Below are 27,204 nucleotides of genomic sequence, written 5' to 3' on the forward strand. Positions count from 1 at the left end.
AAACGTTGATGACCTTTATGAACTGAAACTGCAGATACAAAAACAGATGAAACGAAGTAGCAAGAGATCCAGTAATAATGTAAATGTTTCGAGTAAGTTCTCTTTTTGTGTTTTTGTTATTATTATTATTATTATTATTATTATTATTATTATTATTATTATTATTATTATTATTATTATTATTATTGAAATTTTTACGAGAATTTTTTTACATAATGAGCTGTGGGTACTTCTGATGTTGCATTGTATTTAATGTAAGGTTAATAATGCTATTTGTCGACCTATTATCTTATTTGCAGTCCGGAGTTTCATATGTGAAAATGTTTTATGGTGTGTCTGTGGCAACCTGACCTTTATAAAGTATTTCTTCTACTAAAACTGCAATTGGATTTACAATAGAATTACGCGATGACGATAATTTTGGTGTTTAATTATTCATATTTTGAGTTAGTTACTTGCATTTCATGACGTTCTTTTAGTTAACTAGGAGTGAGCACGCTTAACCTATTCCTCAACCTCTCATGTCGCCCACAAATGTATTTTCCTGTATTTCGGTTAGCAGGCACATTACAGGAGGCCAACACGACATTTCAAGGAGAAGAATAAGAAGTAGTTAGCAGGCAGTGGTAGTTAGTCTTGGTCTTGAATTTCTAAGAAATCTTCAGGTATTGCCAACATTACGTTCGTGAAATTTAAGATTTATTTTGACAGGAGGTTAGTTTGTAAATAACGGTCGCATGTAACATGGCTGTCAATAACAACACTGAGCCTGTTACTGATTCAAAAGACAAAGTTGAAGTATTATTCGATAAATACTTGATTTTAAATGAGGAATTACTGAAATGTGGAATAAGTGTAGAGGACTTGCAAGAGATATGTTTCCAGGGCGAAAAGCTACGAAAACCTGCTCTGCGATCTTTTACATGTTCGGGGGGTTTGGTTATGGCTGTAACACTTGTTGCAGCTATTTGTGTGAGTATTTTACTGAAAATACCTGTCATTGATTCTTTAATGAGAAGTACAATTGGTACACGGTGTATTTTACCAAATAATTACTTCGTGTGGGAAGCAACAAGACCTGAAACTGATTGTAATATGTGCAAAAATGTTAATGACGTGTTAGTATTTGAAAACATAACCCAGAATGAATTTAAACATTTCGCGTATTCTTCACGACCTATGTTAATGAAAAGAGCTGCGTTGCATTGGCCGGCAATGAATACTTTTAACTATCATTTTTTAAGGAATATGTACGAGAGCATTGAAGGTGCATATGAAAGTGTAGAAGAAGAATGCCAAATTTTAACTTTCAAGACTGAATTTAAATCCTTGGCTGACGTTTTCGCTATGCCAGAATCGAGAGTTCAGCTTTTACCTGGAGAAAAACCATGGTATATAGGTTGGTGAGTATCATTCATTTTTGTAGTAAACTTGATATAGTTTTGTTTAGTAGTCCCTGCAAGCCTCTGCTGTTAAGTACATAAAACTGACTTTATAGTATAGACAGTGGTATCCTTCGCAAAAAAAAAAAAAAATTCAGCAAAACATGTGCTCAGGAGAAAGAGGATAGTCCAAAATAAAGTTAAATGTATTCTCCAGTTTCTTGTATATGAAGACAGCCCTTTCTTAACCCGTAAAGACTTCCCTGGATGAAATTTCACCCAACAAAATTTTGTTTTACCTACCTGCTGTAAGTTGGCAAGCCGGCACTGAACTTTCTTTTAGGAGTAGGAGTGTAAAGGAAGCAGCCATGGCCTTAATTAAGGTACATACCAGGTGAGTTGGCTGTGTGGTTAGGGGCACGCAGCTGTGAGCTTGCATCTGGAAGAAAGTACCTAGGTTCGAACCCCACTGTTGGCAGCCCTGAAGGTGGCTTTCCGTGGTTTCCCATTTTCACACCAAGCAAATGCTGGGGCTGTATCTTAATTAAGGTCATGGCCGCTTCCTTCCCACTCCTACGCCTTTCCTACCCCATCGTTGCCATAAGACCTATCTGTGACGGTGTGACGTAAAGCTAGTTGTAAAAGAAAAAAATAAGGTACAGCGCCAGCATTTGCCTGGTGTGAAAATGGAAAACCATCTTCAGGGCTGCTGACAGTGGGGTTCAAACCCATTATCTGCTGAATGCAAGCTCACAGCTGCACGACCCTAACCGCACATCCAACTCACTGGTTATGAAAATACTAGAGCAGTACCTATTGCAAGTCCTAAGTTATCTAATTCCAGCTAAAAGTATGACTAGTAGGAACCAGCCTGGACAATGTGGTGCTGCATCCCAGGCTGCAGTTATCCAGTCTCTCACGATAATACGCTGTTCTGTTCTCAACCTGAGTCTTGATATGATCTCTTATCTGTCATTCACCTGAACCTGATCATCATAGACTGGATAAACTAAAATTTGCATATCTAAATGACCTCTATAGGCCTGTTGATGGGTAATCTTTCCCTCACCAGAAAACGTATCCCATTCTAATTGTAATTGCTACACGCACCAAAAAGCAAAAGCGATAATGCTTCAGCATTGTGTCGTCGTTCCCACCCACCCACCAGGTTGAAATATACAATACACAATTTAGATAGTTGAACATTGTAAAGCTTAGCCTACATCATGTTACATATAAAAGAGATAGAAATCTAGAGCCACCTGGACAACATCCGTAAATGCAGATCAGTGGTTACTGATTGATTGCCAGTGATGAAATGAAATGGCGTATGGCTTTTAGTGCCAGGAGTGTCCGAGGACATGTTCGGCTCGCCAGGTGCAGATCTTTCGATTTGACACCCGTTCTCAGTTCAATACGGACAAAAAATGAAATTCTTAGATTTAAATTGACACCCGTAGGCGACCTGCGCGTCATGATGAGGATGAAATGATGATGAAGACGGCACATACGCCCACCCCCCATGCCAGAGAAATTAACCAATGATGGTTAAAATTCCCGACCCTGCTGGGAATCAAACCCGGGACCCCTGTGACCAAAGGCCAGCACGCTAACCATTTAGCCATGGAGCCGGACATTGCCAGTGCTGAGGGCTGACCTGTCCACCCTAAAAAGTTTGTTTACTTTTATAGTAAAATTTCACGGAACAAGCAACATTTTCCAAACATTTGGCTGAATTTTATTCAGTGTGGCATTACTTCCAGAATTCAACACAGATTTTGTTACCAACTAGAGAACAATGAAAACTTGTAAACAATCAAACCATTGTCTCCCTCCAAGAGGTTCTGTGTTATAAGCACTGCTTATGTGTTACACCAATGGGTTTTGTCCCTAGCCAGGTCGTGCGCAGGCCAATACAGAAAGAGCGCTTCAGTAACAGTTGGTGACATTGTCTAAACAAATAAGGCACTAACAATGAGAGAAGATCATCCTCTGTGCCTAGTGCAGCGTGCTCTCAGGGCATTAGCAGAAGTACATTAGTGAAGTTCTACCATAAAAGCCTAACACTAACCGTTAATGTCATACTTCACTCAGCATGTGTATACTGTAGCTATATGCTGCCTTCGCGACACTCGAGCGGCCACTGGATGAATTAAATGTGGACTTGCCGCTTCATTTAGCTAAATTGAATCATGAATGTAGGGAGTAAGAAAGTACAGAAAGAAACAGGGAGGGGAAGTTTCAGACTGTGTTGTGTTGTAGGGTATTCCAATAGGTACAGAAATACTGCTTACGTGATATTCTATTCTTTCGTAATCTATAATCTTCATTTCCGTATTGACGAACTACACAATTAGAAATAGGAAAGGATTTCCACCTATCAATACTTGTTTATTGCACTTATTATGCTACAGGACCGGTTTCGACCCTTTACATAAGGTCATCCTCAGCTGAACCATGCATACATATCTATGTGACGAAGCTATGATTAAGATAGTATTGTCAAAGGAATGCCATACGATAATAAACATTAGGTGACATCCAAATGGGGCATGTCGTAACGTGAACTGGCATATATGTCACTATGTACAACAATGCATTGTATGTCTAAGATCTTAAAATTAGTTGATAAAACATATCTCTCTTGAAACTAACATATATACACTGACTGACAGTGACAATGCAACACCAAGGAGGAGTGGTTCGAAAGGGATGAAAGTTGGGGAAAAAACAGAGACGGCACGGATGAATAATTGATGTTTATTTCAAACCGATATGCAGGTTACACAATGTGCACGGCATCGACTCAGTAGGATGTAGGACCACCGCGAGCGGCGATGCACGCAGAAACACGTCGAGGTACAGAGTCAATAAGAGTGCGGATGGTGTCCTGAGGGATGGTTCTCCATTCTCTGTCAACCATTTGCCACAGTTGGTCGTCCGTACGAGGCTGGGGCAGAGTTTGCAAACAGCGTCCAATGAGATCCCACACGTGTTCGATTGGTGAGAGATCCGGAGAGTACGCTGGCCACGGAAGCATCTGTACACCTCGTAGAGCCTGTTGGGAGATGCGAGCAGTGTGTGGGCGGGCATTATCCTGCTGAAACAGAGCATTGGGCAGCCCCTGAAGGTACGGGAGTGCCACCGGCCGCAGCACATGCTGCACGTAGCGGTGGGCATTTAACGTGCCTTGAATACGCACTAGAGGTGACGTGGAATCATACGCAATAGCGCCCCAAACCATGATGCCGCGTTGTCTAGCGGTAGGGCGCTCCACAGTTACTGCCGGATTTGACCTTTCTCCATGCCGACGCCACACTCGTCTGCGGTGACTATCACTGACAGAACAGAAGCGTGACTCATCGGAGAACACGACGTTCCGCCATTCCCTCATCCAAGTCGCTCTAGCCCGGCACCATGCCAGGCGTGCACGTCTATGCTGTGGAGTCAATGGTAGTCTTCTGAGCGGACGCCGGGAGTGCAGGCCTCCTTCAACCAATCGACGGGAAATTGTTCTGGTCGATATTGGAACAGCCAGGGTGTCTTGCACATGCTGAAGAATGGCGGTTGACGTGGCGTGCGGGGCTGCCACCACTTGGCGGCGGATGCGCCGATCCTCGCGTGCTGACGTCACTCGGGCTGCGCCTGGACCCCTCGCACGTGCCACATGTCCCTGCGCCAACCATCTTCGCCACAGGCGCTGCACCGTGGACACATCCCTATGGGTATCGGCTGCGATTTGACGAAGCGACCAACCTGCCCTTCTCAGCCCGATCACCATACCCCTCGTAAAGTCGTCTGTCTGCTGGAAATGCCTCCGTTGACGGCGGCCTGGCATTCTTAGCTATACACGTGTCCTGTGGCACACGACAACACATTCTACAATGACTGTCGGCTGAGAAATCACGGTACGAAGTGGGCCATTCGCCAACGCCGTGTCCCATTTATCGTTCGCTGCGTGCGCAGCACAGCGGCGCATTTCACATCATGAGCATACCTCAGTGACGTCAGTCTACCCTGCAATTGGCATAAAGTTCTGACCACTCCTTCTTGGTGTTGCATTTGCTCTGTCAGTCAGTGTATATGTACAAGATGAGGATAACTGAGACAGACATGCGGCAAAAATGCATTCAAGCAGTGAATCGTAAAAAGTAAGTTGTCTTTTTTCACTCATTGACAGCAATTACATATCTACACAAAAATATATTTTCTTCTTTCTATTAGCCGAGATGGTTCACGTTGGGAACTAACACTACACTGGTCATCCTGAAAATCCTGCATATGTCCCTACAATCTTTCCAAAAGAATATAAGAAAAGGAGTATTTCAAATAATTTGGCTGCTGAGCGTTTCAAAAGAGCGGTAAATAGAACAGGAAGAAAAGAATGAGCTCCTGGAAGTAGATGGTTACAGTAGGTGTAAATTAGTGAATGCATTTACGGAAACTGACATAAGTAATAGTGTAACAGAAGAGTTTGTTTTTATCTGCATGACTGATGGTAATGATATTGCTACTAAAGCTTGTTTTCCCATCAGCTTGGGCCTAGGTAGGATATTGTATAAAAAGATAAAAATGATGGTGGATTAATTGAATTAATAGGCTTTGAAGGTTACTTGTCCATTAAAGAAGATTCCAAACGCTGTGATCTGACAGGTGTAAATACAGAGGTTTTCAATTTAAAGAAGTTGCTCGATCAAGCCTGACATACCACTCGATAAGTTAAATGAATTTTTTACTGAAGAAAGAACACCACCTAATGTACTAAATTCCCCAGACTCAGTACCCGACTCCGTTATGAACCCTTTACCTGACCAAGAACATTTTACATTTTGCCCCATTACTGCTAATAAAGTTAAAAAGGTATTATATTCTATCAAATCAAAAGCCGGAGGAGTGGATGATATCCCTATAACTTTCTTACACAACATTATTGGTGCTGTTTTACCCATTATTACCCACATTTTTAACTACTGCCTTAAAAATGGAACCTTTCCTTCACTATGGAAACTAGCCAATGTTATCCCTGTGCCTAAGAAGCCTGATCCCTCCGTACCATCCGACTACAGACTAATTTCTATCTTACCTGCGATTTCCAAAGCACTCGAGCGTCTGGTTCATGAGCAGGTGTTGGAATACCTAAACAACCATTCTCTGCTAGACCAATTGCAATCTGGCTTCAAGAAGGGACACAGCACAGCAACTGCCCTGCTTAAAGTGACTGATGACATACGACACGCAATGGACCAAAGACTGCTGACAGTACTTACTCTCCTCGATTTCAGTAGCGCATTTGATACTATAAACATCCAGACTCTACTAAATAAGATGCAATCTTACTACTTCGATCAACGAACTATTAATTTCTTTTCATCGTACCTCAAAAATCGCGCGCAACGAATCATAACCCTTGATCAAACCTCTCACTGGCTAACCAGGAAGGAACTCACGCCGCAGGGTAGTGTTTTAGGCCCAGTGCTCTTTATTTTGTACATAAACGACATTTCATCTAATTTAAAGAATTGTAGCTACCATCTTTATGCGGACGATTTACAAATTTATTGTCACTGTAAGACCTCTGACTTGCCTCATGCCATAACAGGCATCAATGCTGACCTTCAGCGACTTAATGCTTACTCCTTGAAAAATTCCCTCCTTCTTAACCCCTCCAAGACACAAGCAATCATTATTGGCTCTCAAAAATTGTTGGCCACACTACGGTACGAAACTATTCCTCCAGTTATACTGAATGGTAGAGTTATTCCATTCAGCCAAACTGTGAGAAATCTTGGAGTGACAATGAACGAAACATTAAATTGGACTGAATATATTAAGAATGTGTGTAAAAAAATATTTTCGATACTCCATTCGGTTAAAAGAAACAGCGATATTCTACCTTGTAATGTGAGAGTCAAACTCATGCAAACGCTAGTGCTTCCCGTCCTCGACTACTGTGACGTCATTCTGGTAGACGCAACAAAAGAGCAGACTTTGAAACTTCAGCGAGCGCTTAATTCTTGCCTTAGATTTATATACAGTCTGAGTTATGATACGCATGTCACCCCATACTATCACACTATTTCATGGCTGAAACCTGACAAACGACGAACGTATCACATACTGATACAGATATACAGACTGCTATCTGAAGACAAACCACTATACATTTCTTCCCAGCTTAAGTATTTGTCCTCCTTTCACAGCAGTAATACCCGCTCTGGTTCCTCCCTTTCTATTCCTGTCCACCGATCCTCTATGTACAACAATTCCTTTGTTGTGGCGGGTTCTAGACTTTGGAATTCCCTGCCAGTCAGTGTCAGAAATTCCACCTCATTACCTAAATTCAAGTCTGCTTGCCGAGACTACCTGCTAAATGCAGCTGACTAACTTGTATGACTGGAAGATCGAATGAATGTGAGTTAGAAAAGTGTAATGTATTTTTGTGTAGGTTATTATTTACTGTATAATATGATGTACTCAGACTGTATTCACTACAGTGGTTAAGTGTAAGAGAGGGCCAAGAGCCCTAACTTCGCCACCTACAAAGGCATAATAAATAAATAAATAAATAAATAAATAAAAATTACTAAAGCAAATCGCTTTCTTATTTTTTTTAATGATGAAAACTGGTTTGTCTTATTCAGCATTAAGAGTTTTGTTTGGTATTCATCACACTACAGTGTCTAGAATTATTACGGCAACAGTTATGACTTGCAGCAACTATGACGAACTTTGTTTTCTGGCCTAGTAGAGAAAGTGTCAAAGAAACTATGCCCTCAGAATTTTGAAATAAATATCCACATTCCAGAGTAATAACAGACTACAGAAATAAGAGTTGAACAACCAAGCAGAATTTGGCCATAGAATATATCTGTACTCACATGTTTATTTATTTATAATTTTGCTTTACGTCGCACTGACACAGATAGGTCTTATGGCCTAAGAGTGGGAAGGAAGCCACCGTGGCCTTAATTAAGGTACAGCATTTGCCTGGTGTAAAAATGGGAAACTACGGAAAACCATTTTCAGGGCTGCCAACAGTGGGGTTCAAACCCACTATATCCCGGATTCAAGCTCACAGCTGCGCACCCCTAACTGCACAGGCAACACGCCCAGTTGTACTCACATTATAAGGGATGTCACACAGAGAAATTTCTCATTGGAATAACACCAAATAGTATCATCAGCTTTAAATTCAAGTGCTACAGAAGGGCCAGCGACACATTTATTACTACTAACAATAGCAGACTGCTGTCATCGTTAGAAGCCAGTGATGAGATAATGGCTGACAAAGGGTTCCCTCGAATAAAAATACGCATACCGACTGTTTAGGAAATGAACAAGACTCTCAATGTTGCTAGTGTCTGAATTCACATCGAAGGATGTATTCAACGTATTAAAATAATTCACATTTTAATTAAATTACCTATCGAACTTCTCCCATATGCGGATAATATAATTCATAAGTGCTGTGTTAACTAATCTCCAAAACATTATTTATTTAAGAATGTGGAGCCTCCGTGGCTCAGACGGCAGCGCGTCGGCCTCTCACCGCTGGATACCATGGTTCAAATCCCGGTCACTCCATGTGAGATTTGTGCTGGACAAAGCGGAGGCGGGACAGGTTTTTCTCCGGGTACTCCGGTTTTCCCTGTCATCTTTCATTCCAGCAACACTCTCCATTCTCATTTCATAGCATCTATCAGTCATTAATATAAATCACTTTGGGAGTGGCGACCCCATCGTACTAATAGCCTATATATGATTCATTCATTACATCCCTGACCCGGTCAATGACTGGAAAACAGGTTGTAGGTTTTCATTTTTTTTTCACTTAAGAATGTAGAGCCTTCGTGGCTCAGGTGGCCGGCCTCTCACCGCTGGATACCGTGGTTCAAATCCCGGTCACTCCATACAAGATTTGTGCTGGACAAAGCGGAGGTGAGACAGGTTTATCTCCGGTTACTCTGGTTTTCCCTGTCTCCATTAACATTTCATCTCATCAGTCAGTCATTTATCATTGCCCCAGAGGAGTGCAACAGGCTTCGGCAGCCAGCACATTTTCCTATCCTTGCCGCTAGGCGGGGGCTTCATTCATTCCATTCCTGACCCGGTCGAATGACTGGAAACAGGCTGTAGATTTTCATTTTTACTTAAGAATGTAATTGGAACTTAAGAACAAGTGGCAAGTAACAGTGCAAATATCAGAACTTGGTACCGCTAGGTATCTCCTAACTTTGTGGCAAAGTAATCTTGGAAAAGGAGCGTTCATTGTTGATATAATAAAATACAATTGCAATGTGTTTATATGATCCTCCTCCTGCAGGCAAGAGACATTCTCCACTTAGAACACTGCGCTCTGAATCAATCCAATAAAAATTGGAAGTTTCTTATTTACTTAGTGCAAGTGGAATGCAAACGGAATGGATAACAAAAATATACACAATTATACAGTTACTTGGAGTTTACAGTGTATGGTGGTAGTGTCACAGATGTTTGCCATATCACATTTGCAGAAATAACGGATATATCATTTCTTATTTCCTTCACTTCATTTTTATGTTCACTTACGCACAAAATTTGACCCTTAGAAAGTTACACAAATCCATAATTTCTTAATACCACTCTGGAACAACTCAGTAGACGCAAGATCCACATTTAATTCGCCTCAGTAACGCTGTGCGTTGCCACTAGTACATCACGCTTGGTGCCTGTAGATCACCTACATTGGCTACATTTACCTTCTGCATGTCAAATATGATGGCCATCCAAACGTCAGCATGATATTTAAGAAAGTATTGATGGGCAGGTGGCCGTTAACCACTATCTTTAGGACTCCATTCAGGTATAATTCTTAAATATTTATTCTTCTTCAGTAGCATATCTTGAGATTATAACTTAGTACAGTTGTACTAGGTCTAATTAATGCCTTTAGTAGACTCATGTTTTTCATTACCTGTATGACATATAATATGCTTGGCTCCATGGCTGAGAGGTCAACACAGTCTGAGCCTGCTGTCCTTGGGGCTCAATTCCCAGCGAGTAAATCTTAAATGGTTAATTCCCTTCAATTGGGAACTGGGTATTTGTGCTGTCCCCAGTGTTGTTTTTAAATTCTGTGGTGGTACTCAGTATAAACTGATATAAACTCTTTGTGTTACCTACATCATTTGTTTGACTTGCTCCAATGAGATTGATTCAATAAGGATGTGAAATATGTAATGAATGGTGTTTTGTTCATCCTATTGTTTATTCAAACCAAATAAGTCCATATATTCTGCAATTGCATAATGCAGGGCCTCTCAGGTTGCATGCACTAGTGCATTGCGCGGTGCAACGTGCAAAAGACTACTTCGCTTGATTGACCAAAGTGCAGACCCTTACTCCTCGATTTGGAGCAATAGCGCTGTCACTCTTCTTTCTCCACACCTGTTCCCCTCTTCCTGACTTGCTCCAAATCCGAGCTGAGCTTAGCCAAGTTGTCCCAAGACAACGCACTGGTCTGAGCCGAGTGGGACCAATGCACTGTGCACAGGACCTGTGCGCCTCAGTTTGCGCGCGTGAGATTTTGGGCATTTGAAAGTCCCTGGCCTATGTGTCCATCATGGATAAGTTGATACAATCGCTATTTAAATATTGGACAACTCCACTAGAAAATGGCAAGACACCACCCGAACTTCATTTCCAAAGAATACTCTGAACAAGCTTAGATCTCATTAGATTACAGTCTCCTACATCAGCTTTCCCGAAAGGAACTTCAGCAATTATGAAATTTTACCCAACTGGAATGATGGTTCTATCATGAAATTACATGGGCTCTCATAGCTGAAAATTTGGAATCAGTGTTGAACAGCTCAGAAGGCTTTATTTAGTAGAACTGGGCCATGGATATATCATCAAACATTACTTCAACAAGTTACGATCTTACAAGGTGCATAGGAAGGAGTAACACTTTGGTTTCCTGCCACTGGCCCAGAGGAGCACTCAGATCGAATGAGGATTGCCTCTTCATACCGGTGACTGATGGTCCAAATTCCTCCCCGACAATGAGATGAAGTTGCCAGATCTCCCATTGTACTGGAAGAGAACTCTCGTGTGGAGACATTGTGGAGGATGTCCATACCTTTTATGGACCTAACTCTTGATCGTTGATTGATGAAAATAAGGCAATCTGTTTTCTGCTTGGACCTATGACATTCACATCAGTCAGGGAAGAATTGTGTCTAAATAGAAAGCATTGCTGGCAGTACAAATTATAAACTGATATAAACTCGTGTGTTGCATCATTTGTTTGACTTGTTCCAATTAGATTGATTTAATGAGGTTTGAAATATGTGATGATAGTGATTATGTTCATTCTGTTATTTATTCAAATATAGAACTACATAGGTATCATCCATTTCCCTCTTCCAACTCCTGCCAGGTTGAAATGCTTATTAGATCTTCCTCTATCCAACCACCGTCAATCCTCCTTAACAGTGCTCCAATCCAGATTTCTTCTAATTATGCTATGCGTGATTGTTTTCACCCACCATAGTCTAGGCCTGCCTCTTGCCCTTCCTCCTATCTGGGTCTCCATCATCTGCTTCGGCTTCCATCCTGTTAATATGTCCAAAACATCTAAGTTTCTTCCTCTCCATTCTGCCGTAAAGCTTTCCCACTCAGATTTCCTTCCTGATGTCCTCATTTCTTACTCTGTCCTTTCTTGTCTTTCCTATCATACTTCTTAAAAATTTAATTCCACTGGCCTGAATTTAATTCTCCTGCCTTTTTCTGTGTCCAGATCTCCACTGCATACATCAGTATTGGACAGCAATAGATTTTTTTTTTACGTCACACTGACACAGGTAGGTCTTATGGTGACAGTGGGACAGGAAAGGTCTAGGAGTGGGAAGGAAGTGACCATGGCCTTAATTAAGGTGTAGCCCCAGCATTTGCCTGGTATGAAAATGGGAAACCACGGAAAGCCACCTGCAGGGTTGCCGACAGTGGTGTTCGAACCCACTATCTCTCGAATACTGGATACTGTTAAAAGGAGAACAATAAAACTTTGATTTCCACCTATTCAATACATTAAAAGCAATTATAAAATTAGGATCTCATCCTTATTTTATTGCTTAGTTATAGAACATGTTTTGTTCATATTTTGAACATCTCCAGCTATAAATATTCTTACAAGGTTAAATTGGTAACATTGTTCTAGAACTTACACTTATGGTTTGCCATTAACAAACTTATCCATAATAAACTTTAAAATACCTCTTAAATATAAAGTGTTTATATATTATGTCGTCTTATTGAAAATGATATGACTATTTGTTGGGTTTGAAACTTTAAAACCTTATTCTAATATTTAAAATACAATGCCATTAGTTAGTCTCTGTATAAATACATTTACAATATGTTAAATTGCTAAATGTCTTAAAATTATTTGTTGAATATACATTAAAACATTTTGTTACAACTGGTGTAAACTTTTTCACATGTTGTACCATATGGAATTATATCTTGATACACTCTCAAAACAGCTGAGTTTAGGCGTGAACATTATTCTTTTCGTCCATAAAATGACAAAACTGATGCGCACTGTTGATTATAGGTTGTAAATTTTGTCCTACTTTAAATATTTTAGTCAAATTCTTTGAAATATTGGTCTTCTGCTTGTCGCCTTTGCCCTCCACCAGGGTGAAGGTGGCAACATGCACCCCGCAGAAGATCTTCTTTCTCACCACTTATTCCACATTCCTGGAGTCCATGCTGACCGCAAGGTGGACACCCTTCTTCTCCTCATTGTGGTCATAGATTCTCCAGCTACTGGGGTTTAGACCATGGTTCTGGCGTGCCATTCTTCTCAAAAGGACATCGTTGTCCTTTGGTTGTCCTGGTATCCAGACCATGACTCTCTTGTAGGGGAGGAGTTTATCCATGCCCACAATTGTGAGCCTGGCTCCTTCCCACGTCTATATATCTATAACAAGACTAGAGAGCCATGCTACAGTCTTGTTGTTCTCTGCAATAATGGTGGCCACACCTCTCAACAGATAGCAGTCCAGGAACTGAGGCTTAATTGGTCCCTGCTCCGGAAGCTCATCTATCAGATTGGTGATAGCCTCCTCTACAGACTCCACCTGTTTTTCAGTTAGCTGCTGGTCAGGATATCCTTCAGGCACTATGGTCCTCCTGATCCCAGCTTTAGCTATTCTGGCATACTCCACCTTAGGTCTTTTGTGGGCTTGCCGATCTTCTTCTTGGGTTGCCCCCGACAGGAGTCGTTTTCCCACTGGCGTCTTGGTGGGAGGAATCCGCTGTGTCCTGGAAGCAGAACCAGTTTCAGGGTCCCGTCTCTTGTGCCCATTAGATCCCCCCGCAGTCGCCGTTGCCATGGCAGTAGAAGGCCTCTCAGCTCCAGGAGTTAGGCCCTCTTTGGCCTGCTCCCGGGCCTTTAAAGCCTTCTTGTACCTTTTCTTCTCAGCACCGGAGCGCTGTTTCTTCTTCTTCCTCTGAACTGGAAGATTCCCCACCTCTAGAGTGAGCTCTCTTACGGTCAAGACCGTGCTGTCTGAGGATATCTCCAAAGAGTCCCCATCGGTTGTTGTCGAGCTAGTGTTTCTCTCAGAGGCCCCAGAGGAGCTCTCCGGTTTTTGGGTTGCTACAGTACTCATGTAGGTCCCACGAGTAGCTAGGGAAATATGATTTTCGCCCAGGCAGAGCCCTGCATACCCGGGTAAGGGTACTTACTTCGAGAGGGCGCCAGGTATCTTGAAGGCTCCGTTCAAGACACATCTCCGATGTGCCATGCACCCCATCGGCACGGGTCGCGTTACACCTTAGGGTTGGGTGGTGCTTTAGCTTCCTCCTCCTTGTATACCGAATGGTTACCCAACAGGGCTCCATTCGGCGTCTCAAGAAAGGAGCTACTAGTCCCCCTCACCACGCAGAGGATCTTCAATTGAAGAGGGTAACCAGGGTTATCTTCAACTGAAGAGGGTAACCAGGGTTAGCCCCTACAATTGTAGAAGCACACACGAGGGGGTAGTCAGGGCTGAATGTAGGGAGAGTGGGGCAGTTTCATACACATTCTACCTATTAACACTTAAGAAGATTTAGTGGCTGTATTTTGCAATCTAAATGGCTAAAAACAAGTGTTACACAAACATTGTTATATTAGAAACAAGTTGGACTTACATAATTACTCATTTATTTAATTCCCATAAAACGATTTTAAAATATTTATAAACATGTAATTTGTATGAAAGTACCCCAACATGGGGCAGTATCATACATTGCAGGGGCACTTTCATACATGTTCTACAATATTGACAAAACATGCTTTTATACATACAAAAACACCACTAGCCTATCCCAAATTGAATTCAGTCAGATCTACAGAAAAAGTTAAGGAAATTGCTCGAGCTGTTCCTCCAACCATGGTAGGCTGTGGAAATTTAGTGTAAACATCAGCCCGAGACATTTCACTGACATCTTTCTTTTCATGGAAAACAAATTTCTTTTTATAATTTGTACGTGAAAAGTTTGAGAAACTCTGAATCATTCATTTTCTCATCAACTTGACAAACAAAGTATTTCTTTGGTCTTTTTGTTGCAAACTCAACCAGAACACAAGTCATTAAGCTCAATATCACTGCTTTTATCAAGCAGGGGTAAGTCAACATTTTGGTCACTAAACTAAAGTTCACTTTCACCACTTGTTACAGCAACACTTTCTTCACTGCTTGAAGAATTCAAGCCTACAGATTCCTTGCCAGATTTAAATAATTTTCGTCTAGGGAGATTCGAGGATGTCATCTTGTTTGGCTTGCTTTTCGTTTTATTCTTAAGCTTCATCATTTCCTCCAATCTTTCTTTTTCAGGAATGGTGGTAGTCAGAATTCTTGACTTTCCTTTAGCTCATCCAGTGTCTTTAAGTGTTATAGGATTTGCTTTGGGATAAGGGTGGATATATTCTGGGGGTAATTGTAGGTTTTTGAGGGTTGCCTTGGAATTGGGTGTTGGCGTGGAAGTGGGAGTAGCTGAAGTGGGTATGTTACTGGATGGTTCTTGGACATGACTTTCTTGCCCTGAAGGTGCAGATGATCCCATTAAATCTTCCTCATGATGGGCAGGATCTGAAGATGTAGAAATTTTTGTGCAATCCTGTGGAGAGCATGGGAGATATGTTGTCAGAGATGCAACAAAGTCTTTGTCAGTAAAGACGAAACGATTTGGAGACCAAAGTCCAGTCTTCCTGAATGAAGACACAATGTTGATCTTGAAAAATGACTGACTGAATGGTACATTTGTCAGTTATGGTATGTTATAAATTGATATGGTTCTTCCTGGATTTTCATAGATCCATGTATTAAATGCTTGCCTGCATCTGGTCTTAAATGGACCGAATTTGTCAAACAAGACAAGTACGGGATCATCCTTAGAAGACTTGCATATCTTTTAGAGATGCTTGATGATTTCAAGAAAAGATGTTCCTGCAATCCAGCCACTAGGCCTAGGAGCCCCAATTATATCCTTTTGGCATTAAAAATAGATATAAGGGGGTGTATGGAAGTGCCCCATAGCCAGTTATTTTACTAATCTTGCCATGTGGCTTTTCATAAGTTATGGAGACTACTGTAACTTATACATAAGTTGCAGTGAAGAGTTTAGTATGATGTGAAACTTGTTTCAGAATCAAACACAGTGAATCAAAAGACTAACCTAACTATTTCACAGTATGAAGATTTTTTTTAAAATCAACAAAATTAAACTTTTCAGCACAGCTATTCGTCAACAGATGCTATGATGCTACAACTTGCACAGGAAGTAGATGAAGTCAAAAGGAGTTAATAAGAATAAAAAAGGTGGCACACTCTACCCTTAAAGGTAGGAAATTTAAAACTGTATGAAACTGCCCCACTCTCCCCTAAATGTGAAAAGGACAGGGTATCAAAAATGGTTCTGAACAAGAACTGATATAGATAGAGAATTGTATATAAATTAAATAAATGGAACAAAACCAATCATTGTAGAGTCCAAAAAGAAATCGTGAGGAGATTTTGGTAATAACTTGGGAAGGCTTGGTCAACTTGCAGGAAACCTTTCTGAACTGTAATGGAGAAAGAAAGAAAGAAAGAAAGGGAGTGATAAGGGAAATGAATAGTGTTTTGGATAAATCAGTTGAACTCATTGCAGATCCCAGGGGATCACTAGACAGTTTGCGAAGAATGTTTTGAAGATCTTTTTGCTGAAGTCCCGAACAGTGGAGTTATTGGAGAAGAGAACAATGATGGCAGTGAAATTATGCTTAAGGGAAGTGAAAAGGATAGTAAATTAAATTACATTTAAGTCATAAAGTAGCAGAAATATACAAAATAATGTTGAATTAAGTAGGAAGGCAGGGATGAAATTGCTTCATGGAGTAATGGGATGCAAGGAATGGCCACCAAGGTACCTTCTAATTGGACAGAAACAGTCATTTATAAGCATAAAAAATTGCAACAACTATCAAAGTCTTCATTGATCAGTATACCAGGCTAGGTGGTACAGACATTTTGGTAAGGAGGATATTATCAAGGGTGGAAAGTAATTTGAATGAAAACCAGTATGGTTTCAGACCATGGAGGGGCTATAAGATCAGATTTTAGTGTGCATGAAGTAACTGAAAAATGTTACGAGTGGAATAGAAGGTTGTGTTTCATAGATCTAGAGAAAGCATATGACAAGAGTACCAAGGGAAAAGATGTTAGCTATATTGAGGGATTATGGGTTGGTTATTACAGGTAATCAAATCATGTACCTTATGTTGACAATAAAAATTGTTGGTAGAATAAGTTCTTGATTCAAAGTAGTTCCTGGTACTGATGCTAGACAAGGCTGTAATCTTTCAGCTTTGTTGAAGGGCTGATGATGGAATCTGGGTGATTAATCGAAGTGAAAATACCGTGATACCTATTACATCGGATACGGATATCTGAAAGCTCAGGTACAGTCTTACCCATTACACATAGTACACCCCTTAAGTCATATCCAATGATAAGTTGTTTGTATACATTCCTATTGATGCCTGTGAGATAATTTCTCCGCTCCACCACCTTTCTATCGCTAAACTTAGCTCTCTACACCCAGCTGTACTTGGGTTTATTAATACAGAAATTGAGCTTTTCTCAGAGCATAAATTGAAGGTCACATTTTTTGTTTAAAATATTTGTACATCCTTTGTAAAAATTATTTTGAATTGTTTACAGTCTGTTTAGAAATAGTCAAATCAACTTTCTGACAGATTTGTCTATTGGTTAAAACTTTTAAGTATTGCTACGTTATGCCATCAAGTTTTGAATAAAAATTGTAACCCGAAGACTTAAAAAATTAATCTATAGTTAAAAATGCCCTCTTAGAGGGGAAGGGAGAGAGATATATAACTTATTCCTTTTAAGGGATAGAAATATAAACAAATCATTTTACATTGGTATCCACATGCAATTTATGTCACAGTCATTACATAAGGTGCAATTTATTTTTGAAAAACTCAACTCTGTTACTTTTTGAGTTAGTATGAAAATTTTGAAATAACTAGTTCTTGTTCCTTCTCATCATAAGTTCGTAGATTGCAAAATTGTAATGAGCGAGTACTTGGGTAATACGAGAATGAGCTTTTGAGTAAATGGGTACTCCCCGAGTGATACAGACACCTACCTATTATTACTCAGGTACCACTAGCCCTGCTATGTTGTTCATAGTATACCTGGATCATTTACTTTGTTAGGAAGGAAGGCATACTTTCCAGTCAAGAAATAAGGTCTTAATGATTGAGTGACTTCACTTTCCATTGTTGACTCAGTTAAATGTATATTGATAAGCTTTTCAGTCTGTTGAACACATTCAGTATAAATATTACACTATAACATAGTCCTACCTGTAAAAAAAAAAAAAGTCCACTATTAAACAAGGAAGAAAAATACTATTAAACAAAGAATGGCATGTTTCATTCTTAACCCTGGAGTGGTCGCGTGGGCTTTGTCAATATTAATGGTCGCACCGGGTCTCTCAGACCCATTTTTCTCAGTGTTTTACTATTAGATTTTTATACTTTATTTCCAATTACAGTATTGTATGACATGATTTCGTTTATTTTAATGCAGTTTACATGACTACAGTATTTAACTATCCCGTTTCTTAACCAAAAGTGTATTTTTTTGCATCATTTTTTTAACTTTTTCCTGCATCTACATGCACAAAGCAAAACTTTCATCTATTTTCTACACAGTCTTAATAAAACATATTTTTGAGAATTTCACACTTGTACTATTGGTACAAAAATATGGATTTTTTTTAGGTATGTGTGAATTATGTGTCAAAAAATCAAATTAATTTTAGAAACACATCCAAGTACAGGAAAACATCACTTTAATCAATTTCTATGCACATTCTGAAGCCAAGTTGTCCATGTTCTCCGTAAATGAAATTTTGGCACTTGGGGCAGATAAAGGATATCTTCCCGTCTTTGTTTGTTGGACAGAAATTATATCTCTTTTTTTTTTTTTTTTTTTTCCCCTGGGATCTTCTGTGGCAGGTGCTTGCACAGGGTAGTTATACCCAGAATTAGCTTCATCCATTGTTACACAGAAAAAAAAGTGTACTAAACTATCAATGCGAAGTTTGACAACAAAGACCAACGTTAACAGTCGCACCGGGTCTCCGAGACCCTGAACAGCCTGTACGCTCAAAGTTTCCAAGGTAACTGAGAGCGGACTACTGTGTTCGGTTGAAGGTCGGGGGCCAATAACCTACCAGGGAGGAGGAAGCGCTCGGTGCATTCCAACAACAGGAACACCAATAAGTATGTCCGCCCGGGTCTCGTAGACCCATCGCAACCACTCCAGGGTTAAAAGAACATCATATTCTATCAAGTCATACTTAATATTTGGAAATATTTGTTTATTTTGGTGCAAACACTTAGGCATTTGAAATTCGGAACTTATCTGAATGAAGTCCTGCTTTGTCTCCATATTGAGTGTGACTTGATAGAATCTGACAATGTTCTTTTAAGAACGAAACATGTCATAGTGTGTATTTTTATTCCTTGTTTAATAGCATGGTTTTGGTTACATGTATGTTATGCAAAGTAAACTGTAAAATGGCATCGAAGGGTTCAGTTGGGTGGAAATATTGTAAACATTTTGGCCTTTGTCGACGACTTAGTCTTAGTGGCAGACTGTGCTGATAGCCTGCAAACATTGGCATAAGCGGCGTCAATTGGGAAGAAATCTGTCAGGTCAGGAATACAAAATGGGAACAAATGGATCATTTCAAATATTTAGTATGTATATTTTCCCAGGATGATAATAATAGTAAGTAAAATGAAATCTAAAAAATAAAATCTAGTAAGTTAATGAGATATTGATAAAATACAAATATTTGCACTTATAGAAATGTACAGAAATTTAACTGGCATGTTTATAAACCTTTCAGCTCTCATTGGTATAATCACAAGAAGAACAATTTAAGTCTTCACAGAATGTGTATTCTAAATTGTTTTCAATCATGAACTGCTACAGAACATCATTTCTAAAGCAGTTGTTAAAATATTTACTTATATAAATTATCTGTACCTTGGTTCAAAGTTCAGCAGCTTCTATGAGTGGTTAAGCTTTAAGGGTTTTCTTGAGATAGGTTTCTGGAAACACCATATTGTAATTTATGAAATTAGGAAGAACATAGAAGCCTGAAGATGTTCAGAAAATTGAATAAAATATGATCTGTGGCTTATGCAATAATCATATTACATATTCCTTTGGGTGCTACTTTTCCTTATCTCATGCATTCCAGTTTTCTGCTGTTTTGCTAACATTTGGTACCGGCAGTTCTGAAACCATATCAAGCATGTCTATCTTTTCCCTGACCTTTAGAAAGCTTTGTTCAAGATTTAAAATAGCTGTAGACCTATTAGGTGAAACAGAATATGTTTGTTTTTCCTGAAGTTTATTATGCAGTGCATCCACATTTGGTATTAATAGATGGAACGCATTCAACCAAAAAAAAACATGGTTGTTGGATTCAAATAGAAGCCCTCTTGCCTGAGCTATGATGCTAGACTGTTTGCTTTGCTCTTTTATTTGTTCAAGACAGGCTATCAAGGATTCTGTAAACAGTACCGTATGATTGATATGCCAAGAAATCCCTTGCCTATGATCTCATCCAGAATTTTCTCTCTTGGTGAATTGAAGAAAAAGTCTGGCATTTCATTAATATCAGTGTTTTCATTTGTAGCTTGCACCATTACTAGATGAAGTTTATAAGTGGGCAGAGCAATGAGCATTGTGTGTGGGTGGATATTTTTGTTTGAATGGGACATGTATGCTAGCATTTCCACCACTTATGTTAACACCATCATAAGCTTATGGAATTAATTTGTTTTATCAGAGATGAGTTTAGATAAAACATCTTTAATACAACCTGAAAGAGTTCTTGCATTACAATATGTGGGATTTATTTATACAAGTCCAGCTAACCATTTGACATGTTTTCCATTGGGCAGAGCATAACATAAAACAGTTACCATTTGTACAAGAGATACACATCCATTATTTCTTCTACAATAACCAAAATATTGTCTCCGTTTTCAGTCTCTTCTTTTGTCCTCTTGTAGCAACAAATCATTCTGGATGTGCTTTGATGTGCCTAACCCTGTCGCTTCACTATTTGCTCTTTGAGAACTGAATCCAACTCTGATGTTAAATTTATTATCCACAAAATATTCTCGGAATTTGTCAAACCTTCCTTGTCATCATTTCCTCGCATTGCTAACTTATAGATGCTGCAAAACTTTATGCTTTTGGTTATTTAAGACAACACATATCTATTCCTGCTTATTTCTGAGCATTTCTTCTCAATAATGTGTTTTCTGTGTGCTCTGTCAAGTTGCTGAATGATGTTACTTTTGCTGAGTATTTTCGGGCCTAATTCTGCGTCTGAAATTTTCATGCTTGGTGGCTTTTTGTTGAAGGTGACTAATGTTGGCAAAACCAGTTAATGTCCATGTTGCAATTCCATCCTGATTTTGCACAAAAAGCAAGCAAAGAAAACAATAAAACATATTGGTGACCTCACAAACACATTGGTCAAATGCACATTTTTTATTGAAATTCCTGTACACTTCTTTCCTTTACAATTGATTATTGAACTAATTTAATGATCTCTTAATATTTTCTCTCTTGGTGAATTGAAGAAAATGCCTGGAATTTCATTAATATCGGCATGAAAATGGGTAGATTAAATTTATGGACATAGCAATGAATGTATTGTGTGTATAATAGCCTTCAAAAATTATGGTAATTTTAAGTTTTTTCCCCAGTTCTGAGTTTGAAGAAGTTGATTTCAGATCCTGGAAACTAATTTTTGCAAGAATGTGATTTCTAACACAGTTTACACGTCACAAAAACAACCGCAGTTTTAAAAATCAACACTCCGATATGATTGTGGGAATTAAAGGGGACTATATAAATGAAGCAAATAAAAGAACAATCACAGTGATTAAATCTACACAAACTACAATGGTTACATAAAATAAAGCTTCTCACTGGTTCTTACTTTCCACTGCTGAGACAGTTATTTACAGTTTTTGCCAAACATTCTTTGTATTACCAGAGCATATATCTATCCGTATTAGTATTTCTTCTTGTACTGAGCAAGTTGGCTGCATAGCTGAAGCTTGCACTCAGGTAATGGTAGGTTCAAACCCTGAAAATGCTTTTCTGTAGTTTCCAACCTCATTTAAGGCCACTACTGCTTTCTTCCCAGTCTTTCTTATCCTTATTTTGTCCATCCACATTGGCTAGATGCCTGAAGGACATTTTACTTACCTGTCTACCTATTGGTTGGTTTTTATGTACTGTAATGTTCTTATAAACAATGCAAATAAGTTTTTTTTTCTTTTTCAAAAGACATTCATATTCAGTATAGTACTGTGTATGTTATGAACCAACATTTCAGACATACTTGCATCCAATGATTGCCTCTGTCAATTTTGAATTCTTAAAGATCTGCTTATGAAATATTATGAAAGTGTTTGTCACTATCAGCCTCTTTAATCAGTAAAAATAGGCCTTCAGTGTGGTCTTTGTCCTGGTTTAGTCTTGTCAAACCTTACAATTTTGACCAGCATTACACACTTTTTGTTCACTCAAAATCTTTTGTCTTTTCAGTCATTAATTTTGTGTTTAAAATATAGTTCTATGATTGAGTGCAGCAAATAGACAAGGTTCATATTAATCTAAATTCAGTTCAGTTACCGTGCTAGAATCAGTGCAGGTGCCTTAAAGGCCTTAAAGGCTGCTTCGAAGATGAAATCAAGTTGCAGTTTACTTTAGAACTAACAGAATTATGACTAGGAACATATACTTCATGATATTTAGGCCTATACTGAAAGAAGGATAAAATCACACCATATTTTGTAATTGATAAAGAAAGACAGATACCAACAGTAAGAGGCAGTATATTCTGCTAATACAAATGACTATATCTTGAAAGAAAAAAGTATGAAATGTACACTTCATTTTAAGGGTAGATTTTTATGCATTATGATTTTATTGAATTAAGCATTTAATTTTGCTCATATTTTCATTATAATGTTGTGCTACATATTTTAGGAGCAATTGTCACCCAGATGTATTAGCAGCAATGCGAGAACACTATGAAACACCAAGCTTCCTACCAAGTGATGCAGAGCATGCTAGAATGGACTATGTCTTCATTGGATATGATCAGGGAGCTGTCATGCATGTAAGATCATTTTCTCTTTAAGTAACAAAATTGTAATAAGTTGTTTTTAGTTTGTATTTTAATGTTAACAAATGTTCCTTAGAATTGAAGCTTTCAATGCTGTGTAAGAAGTAATTCAGTGTTATTCATGTTTTCTAACATAGTCTGTGCTATTTGGAATGGTAATTACAGAACCATGAAGGGATGAGACTGCAAAGGTGCACTTGAGCACGAAGGACAGGGCATACTGTGGTATGATGATACATTCCACTTTCTGTGTGCTCATGTTTAGACAAAAGTGAGTGACTATCTAGACCAACAAAACATTTGTTCCTACCCTTTAATCCCAAGTATCACCCGGTCCTGAATAAGACCTGCACTCTTTATTTTAAGGGATTAAAAAAAAAAAGTTTCACTTAAATTTATTTACAATATTTGCTACAGAACAAGAATGTAATCTAACTAAGTTTACATGTGTTTCATGAATTTAAAATAGTTTCAGACACTTTTTAAGTGTCCTTGAAATAATACCCAATAAATTATTTAAAACACAGAAAAAGTTATCAATCACAGAATGATAGTCAACACTTCATTCATCATCAGAAGTACCAACTTCAGAGGTTTCATTATCACTTTCACCATCATTTTCCTACACAACGTCATCTTTGCTGCCATCCATAGCATTAGAAATACTGCACTTCTGAAAACTTTTCCGGGCAACAGAGAGTTGATCCCACGCCGTCTTCTAGGCGCTCAATGCGATCAGATGGCGTCAGGGCATGATTGTCAGCCACCACCCACTCGGTACACAGCTGTTTCAAGGCTGCTTTGAATGGGCGGTTTACATAGACATTCAACGGCTGTAACATAGACGTCAATCCGCCCAGAATGATTCCTAGATCGTTTTTTGTGTCCTTGGTTTGATTCTTCACAGTTTCTGTTGTGTGACTGTGGTAGCTGTCCATAACAAGCAAGCTTTTCCGACCAAGCAGTGCACCAGGTCAGTGTTGCCAAACACATTTCAGCCGGTCTTCCACTAGTAGACTGTCCATCCAACCGGAGTCCTGAGTTCTGACGATAACACCAGCTGGTAGATTTTCTTTCGGAAGCGTCTGTCTTCAAGACAACATACGGTGAAAGTTTAGTTCCATCAACAAGTATACATAACATTACTAACATTACTGTACACCTCTGTTTTCATTACCACCCATTCTGATGGTAACACATTTTGACCCCTTAACACTCGCAGTACTGTCCAATGGCATTTCAGAATAGATGGGCATCTGATCTGCAGTTCCAATTTGGGAAAGCAGATACGAATTTTTCTTTTGTAACTGAATTATATGGTGCTGGAAGGAAAACTGTTTTTCTTCATAGGCAGTAGGAACATGCTGTGAAATTGTGGTACACCTTCTAATGCTTAGTCCATTTCTCTTATAGAAATTTCATAGAGGATGGTTGCCTAGTTGTGCTTCCTCTTAAAACAATAATTACCACCACCACTACCACCACCACCACCACCACCACCACCACTTATAGAAATTTCTAATCCACCCTCAGCTTGCTTTAAACTCTGGTGTGCCGGGCTGAGTGGCTCAGACGGTTAAGGCGCTGGCCTTCTGACCCCAACTTGGCAGGTTCGATCCTGGCTCAGTCCGGTGGTATTTGAAGGTGCTCAAATACATCAGCCTCGTGTCGGTAGATTTACTGGCACGTAAAAGAACTCCTGCGGGACTAAATTCCGGCACCTCGGCGTCTCCGAAAACCGTAAAAGAGTAGTTAGTGGGACGTAAAACAAATAACATCATTTTAAACTCTGGTGTAGAAAGTTTTGTGATTTCTAATCTTTTAATTGGCACATTGCAGAAGACACGCCGTATCCCAATTCTGTTACGTATTTGTACAGAATCCTTTCAATTTCAGGAACTGTGCACTCTGCCCGCAGAAAGCTCTATGATCACTGCTACTGTTTAAAAGAAAATCTTACTTCTTTCTCCAATCTCGAATACAAGATTCATCTAGGCCTATATCATATTTCCTACCGGCGGCACAATTTCTGATAATTTCAGCTTCCTTTATAACTTTTAGTTTTTCACTTACAGTAAAAGACCGCAAACACTTTGTTGAATTCATGTTTACATGTGGCACTCTTGAGAAGATGAGACTGTAGACTGACTGCCGTCGAGCGCATACGGTAAAAGAAAAGTGAAAGTGTGTTTGGGGTTGGGGGAGAGCGTGCCAAGTCACGGTGACCACAAGTGTGCCAGTGTTTGATTTCAGGGTTATTCTGTACTTAAAGATAATCTTACTAAGCTTATAAACTACAGCCAACTTTTAGGAATATTTTACACACATTTATGTTATAGAACAAATCTCTATTATCACATGAAATAAGAGAGAACAATACATCACGTGTCCACTTGTTATTTTCAAACAAACGCTGTCAGAAGACATGGTTGAATCCAGTGCCAACCCTTAAAACTAAAATACATTTAAAAATGTAACATTCCCTAAGATGCGTGAAGTATCGCACCGCAAAATAAAAGACTTGAATAAGACCCGCACCCAATTTTTAGAAGCGATATTTTCGAAAAAAAAAAAAAAGTGCGGGTGGTATTCGGGATTATACGGTATTCTTTTAGGCATGGAGTCAGTGAGGCCTTGTGGAATCGTAGCCAGTGCTCGCTCCACAACAAGGGTTGGTTGTTTCACAGTTCAAGATGGATTATGAGAGTTGTTCAGTCATTTACCTGCCCATTATGTCCCACCTATATTGAGTAGTTATTATGCCCAGGAACCTAGAAGGTCATTGTAAAGTTGTGATGTCATGGAATGCTTCCCTGGAAACACAGGACTTGCAATGATTGTAACCAGTATATTTTTTATGGGAAGTTTCCGCTGTGCTAATCTTTTTACAGAACTTTATGTGGTCTAGAGAATGCTCCATACTATTTTTAGTAAGATTGTACCGCATAAAATTCTGGTCTGTATCACATTACTTAAGAACAAAAGTACCTAGTTATATTATTGGTTTTTATGGTTTATGGAGACAGCAAAATGCTAGAATTTTGTTCTGCAGGGGTCTTTTACAAGCTGGTAAATTACCAATGCAAGGCTGGCATATTGCAACAACTTCAAATATGAGCCTGGATTAAATCCTCCAACTTAGGCTCAGAAGGTTAGAGCTTCTAACCGTCTGAGCAACTCTACCTGGCAAGATAAAAATGTTCTTTGTTTTGAACTGTGTGGTATTAAACTAAAATAATAGATAGTGCCTGTTGTCTAAACATAATGATTTTACTGAAAGTCCAGCTTAGATAACTTTGTTCAACAATATTTTGCAATTTACCTTGTCAAAAGCTATTGAAAAATTCATGTGTGTCCTGCTCTCCAGGAAGCCATACCTTAAGTCAGGTGGCAAGATTTTACAGGACAAGCAAGAAACTTGACATGGGTGAAATGTATTGATTTTTGTATTTCAGCACCAGTAGTTTTATCCTTCAACTACATTATGGTAGCATTAATATCACTGTCAGTGCACAGGAAAGTCTCTAAAAAGCCTCTCAATACAGGTTATTTGCACTAATAAAAGACTTTCATGTAAGACTTTGTTGTCTGGGGTTTATCTTAACTGAAGCCCGTTTACTGTCTATGGGAGAGGCCTGTTATCCCGCTACATGACCTTGGCATCCCTGTTTGCTTCATTCTTGACTAAAGATAAAGGCTACAGGTGGCAGATATATGGAGAGAGAGAGAAAGATATTTCAGACATATTTTGTAACTTTTTTGTAGTGGCACCAATACAGCATACCTGATGATATTCAGGAAGTTTATATGTAATGATTACTTTTCATCATGGCTCAACTCTGATAGTGATGTGAGTGAGAGTGAATATGATTCAGGAGACAGCACAAACGTGCTATCATATATGTGCTTACGAAGACTGAAATGATAATGACTGTTTTTTTAACTACATTGTACAAGATTATAATCAGTAATGCATGTATATTTTAATTTGGTACTGAGAAGCAATTTGCAAATTGATGTTCTTTATTTCCTATATCATTATTATTCT

The 27,204-nt window shown here is 39.1% G+C and overlaps 1 protein-coding gene across 1 annotated transcript in view; it reads left to right on the plus strand.

The window, feature by feature from the left end:
• Nucleotides 1–743: 743 nt before the first annotated feature.
• LOC136873981 (uncharacterized) overlaps nt 744–27,204 on the plus strand; it is a 68,521-nt gene continuing 42,060 nt past the window's right edge. The window contains exons 1-2 of the mRNA XM_067147387.2: nt 744–1,403; nt 23,018–23,150. Coding sequence (XP_067003488.1) covers nt 745–1,403; nt 23,018–23,150 — 792 coding nt within the window. The 5' untranslated portion in view covers nt 744. The remainder of the gene's footprint in view (nt 1,404–23,017; nt 23,151–27,204) is intronic.

The sequence above is a fragment of the Anabrus simplex genome, chromosome 5 (assembly GCF_040414725.1).
Source record: "Anabrus simplex isolate iqAnaSimp1 chromosome 5, ASM4041472v1, whole genome shotgun sequence".
Taxonomy (NCBI): domain Eukaryota; kingdom Metazoa; phylum Arthropoda; class Insecta; order Orthoptera; family Tettigoniidae; genus Anabrus; species Anabrus simplex.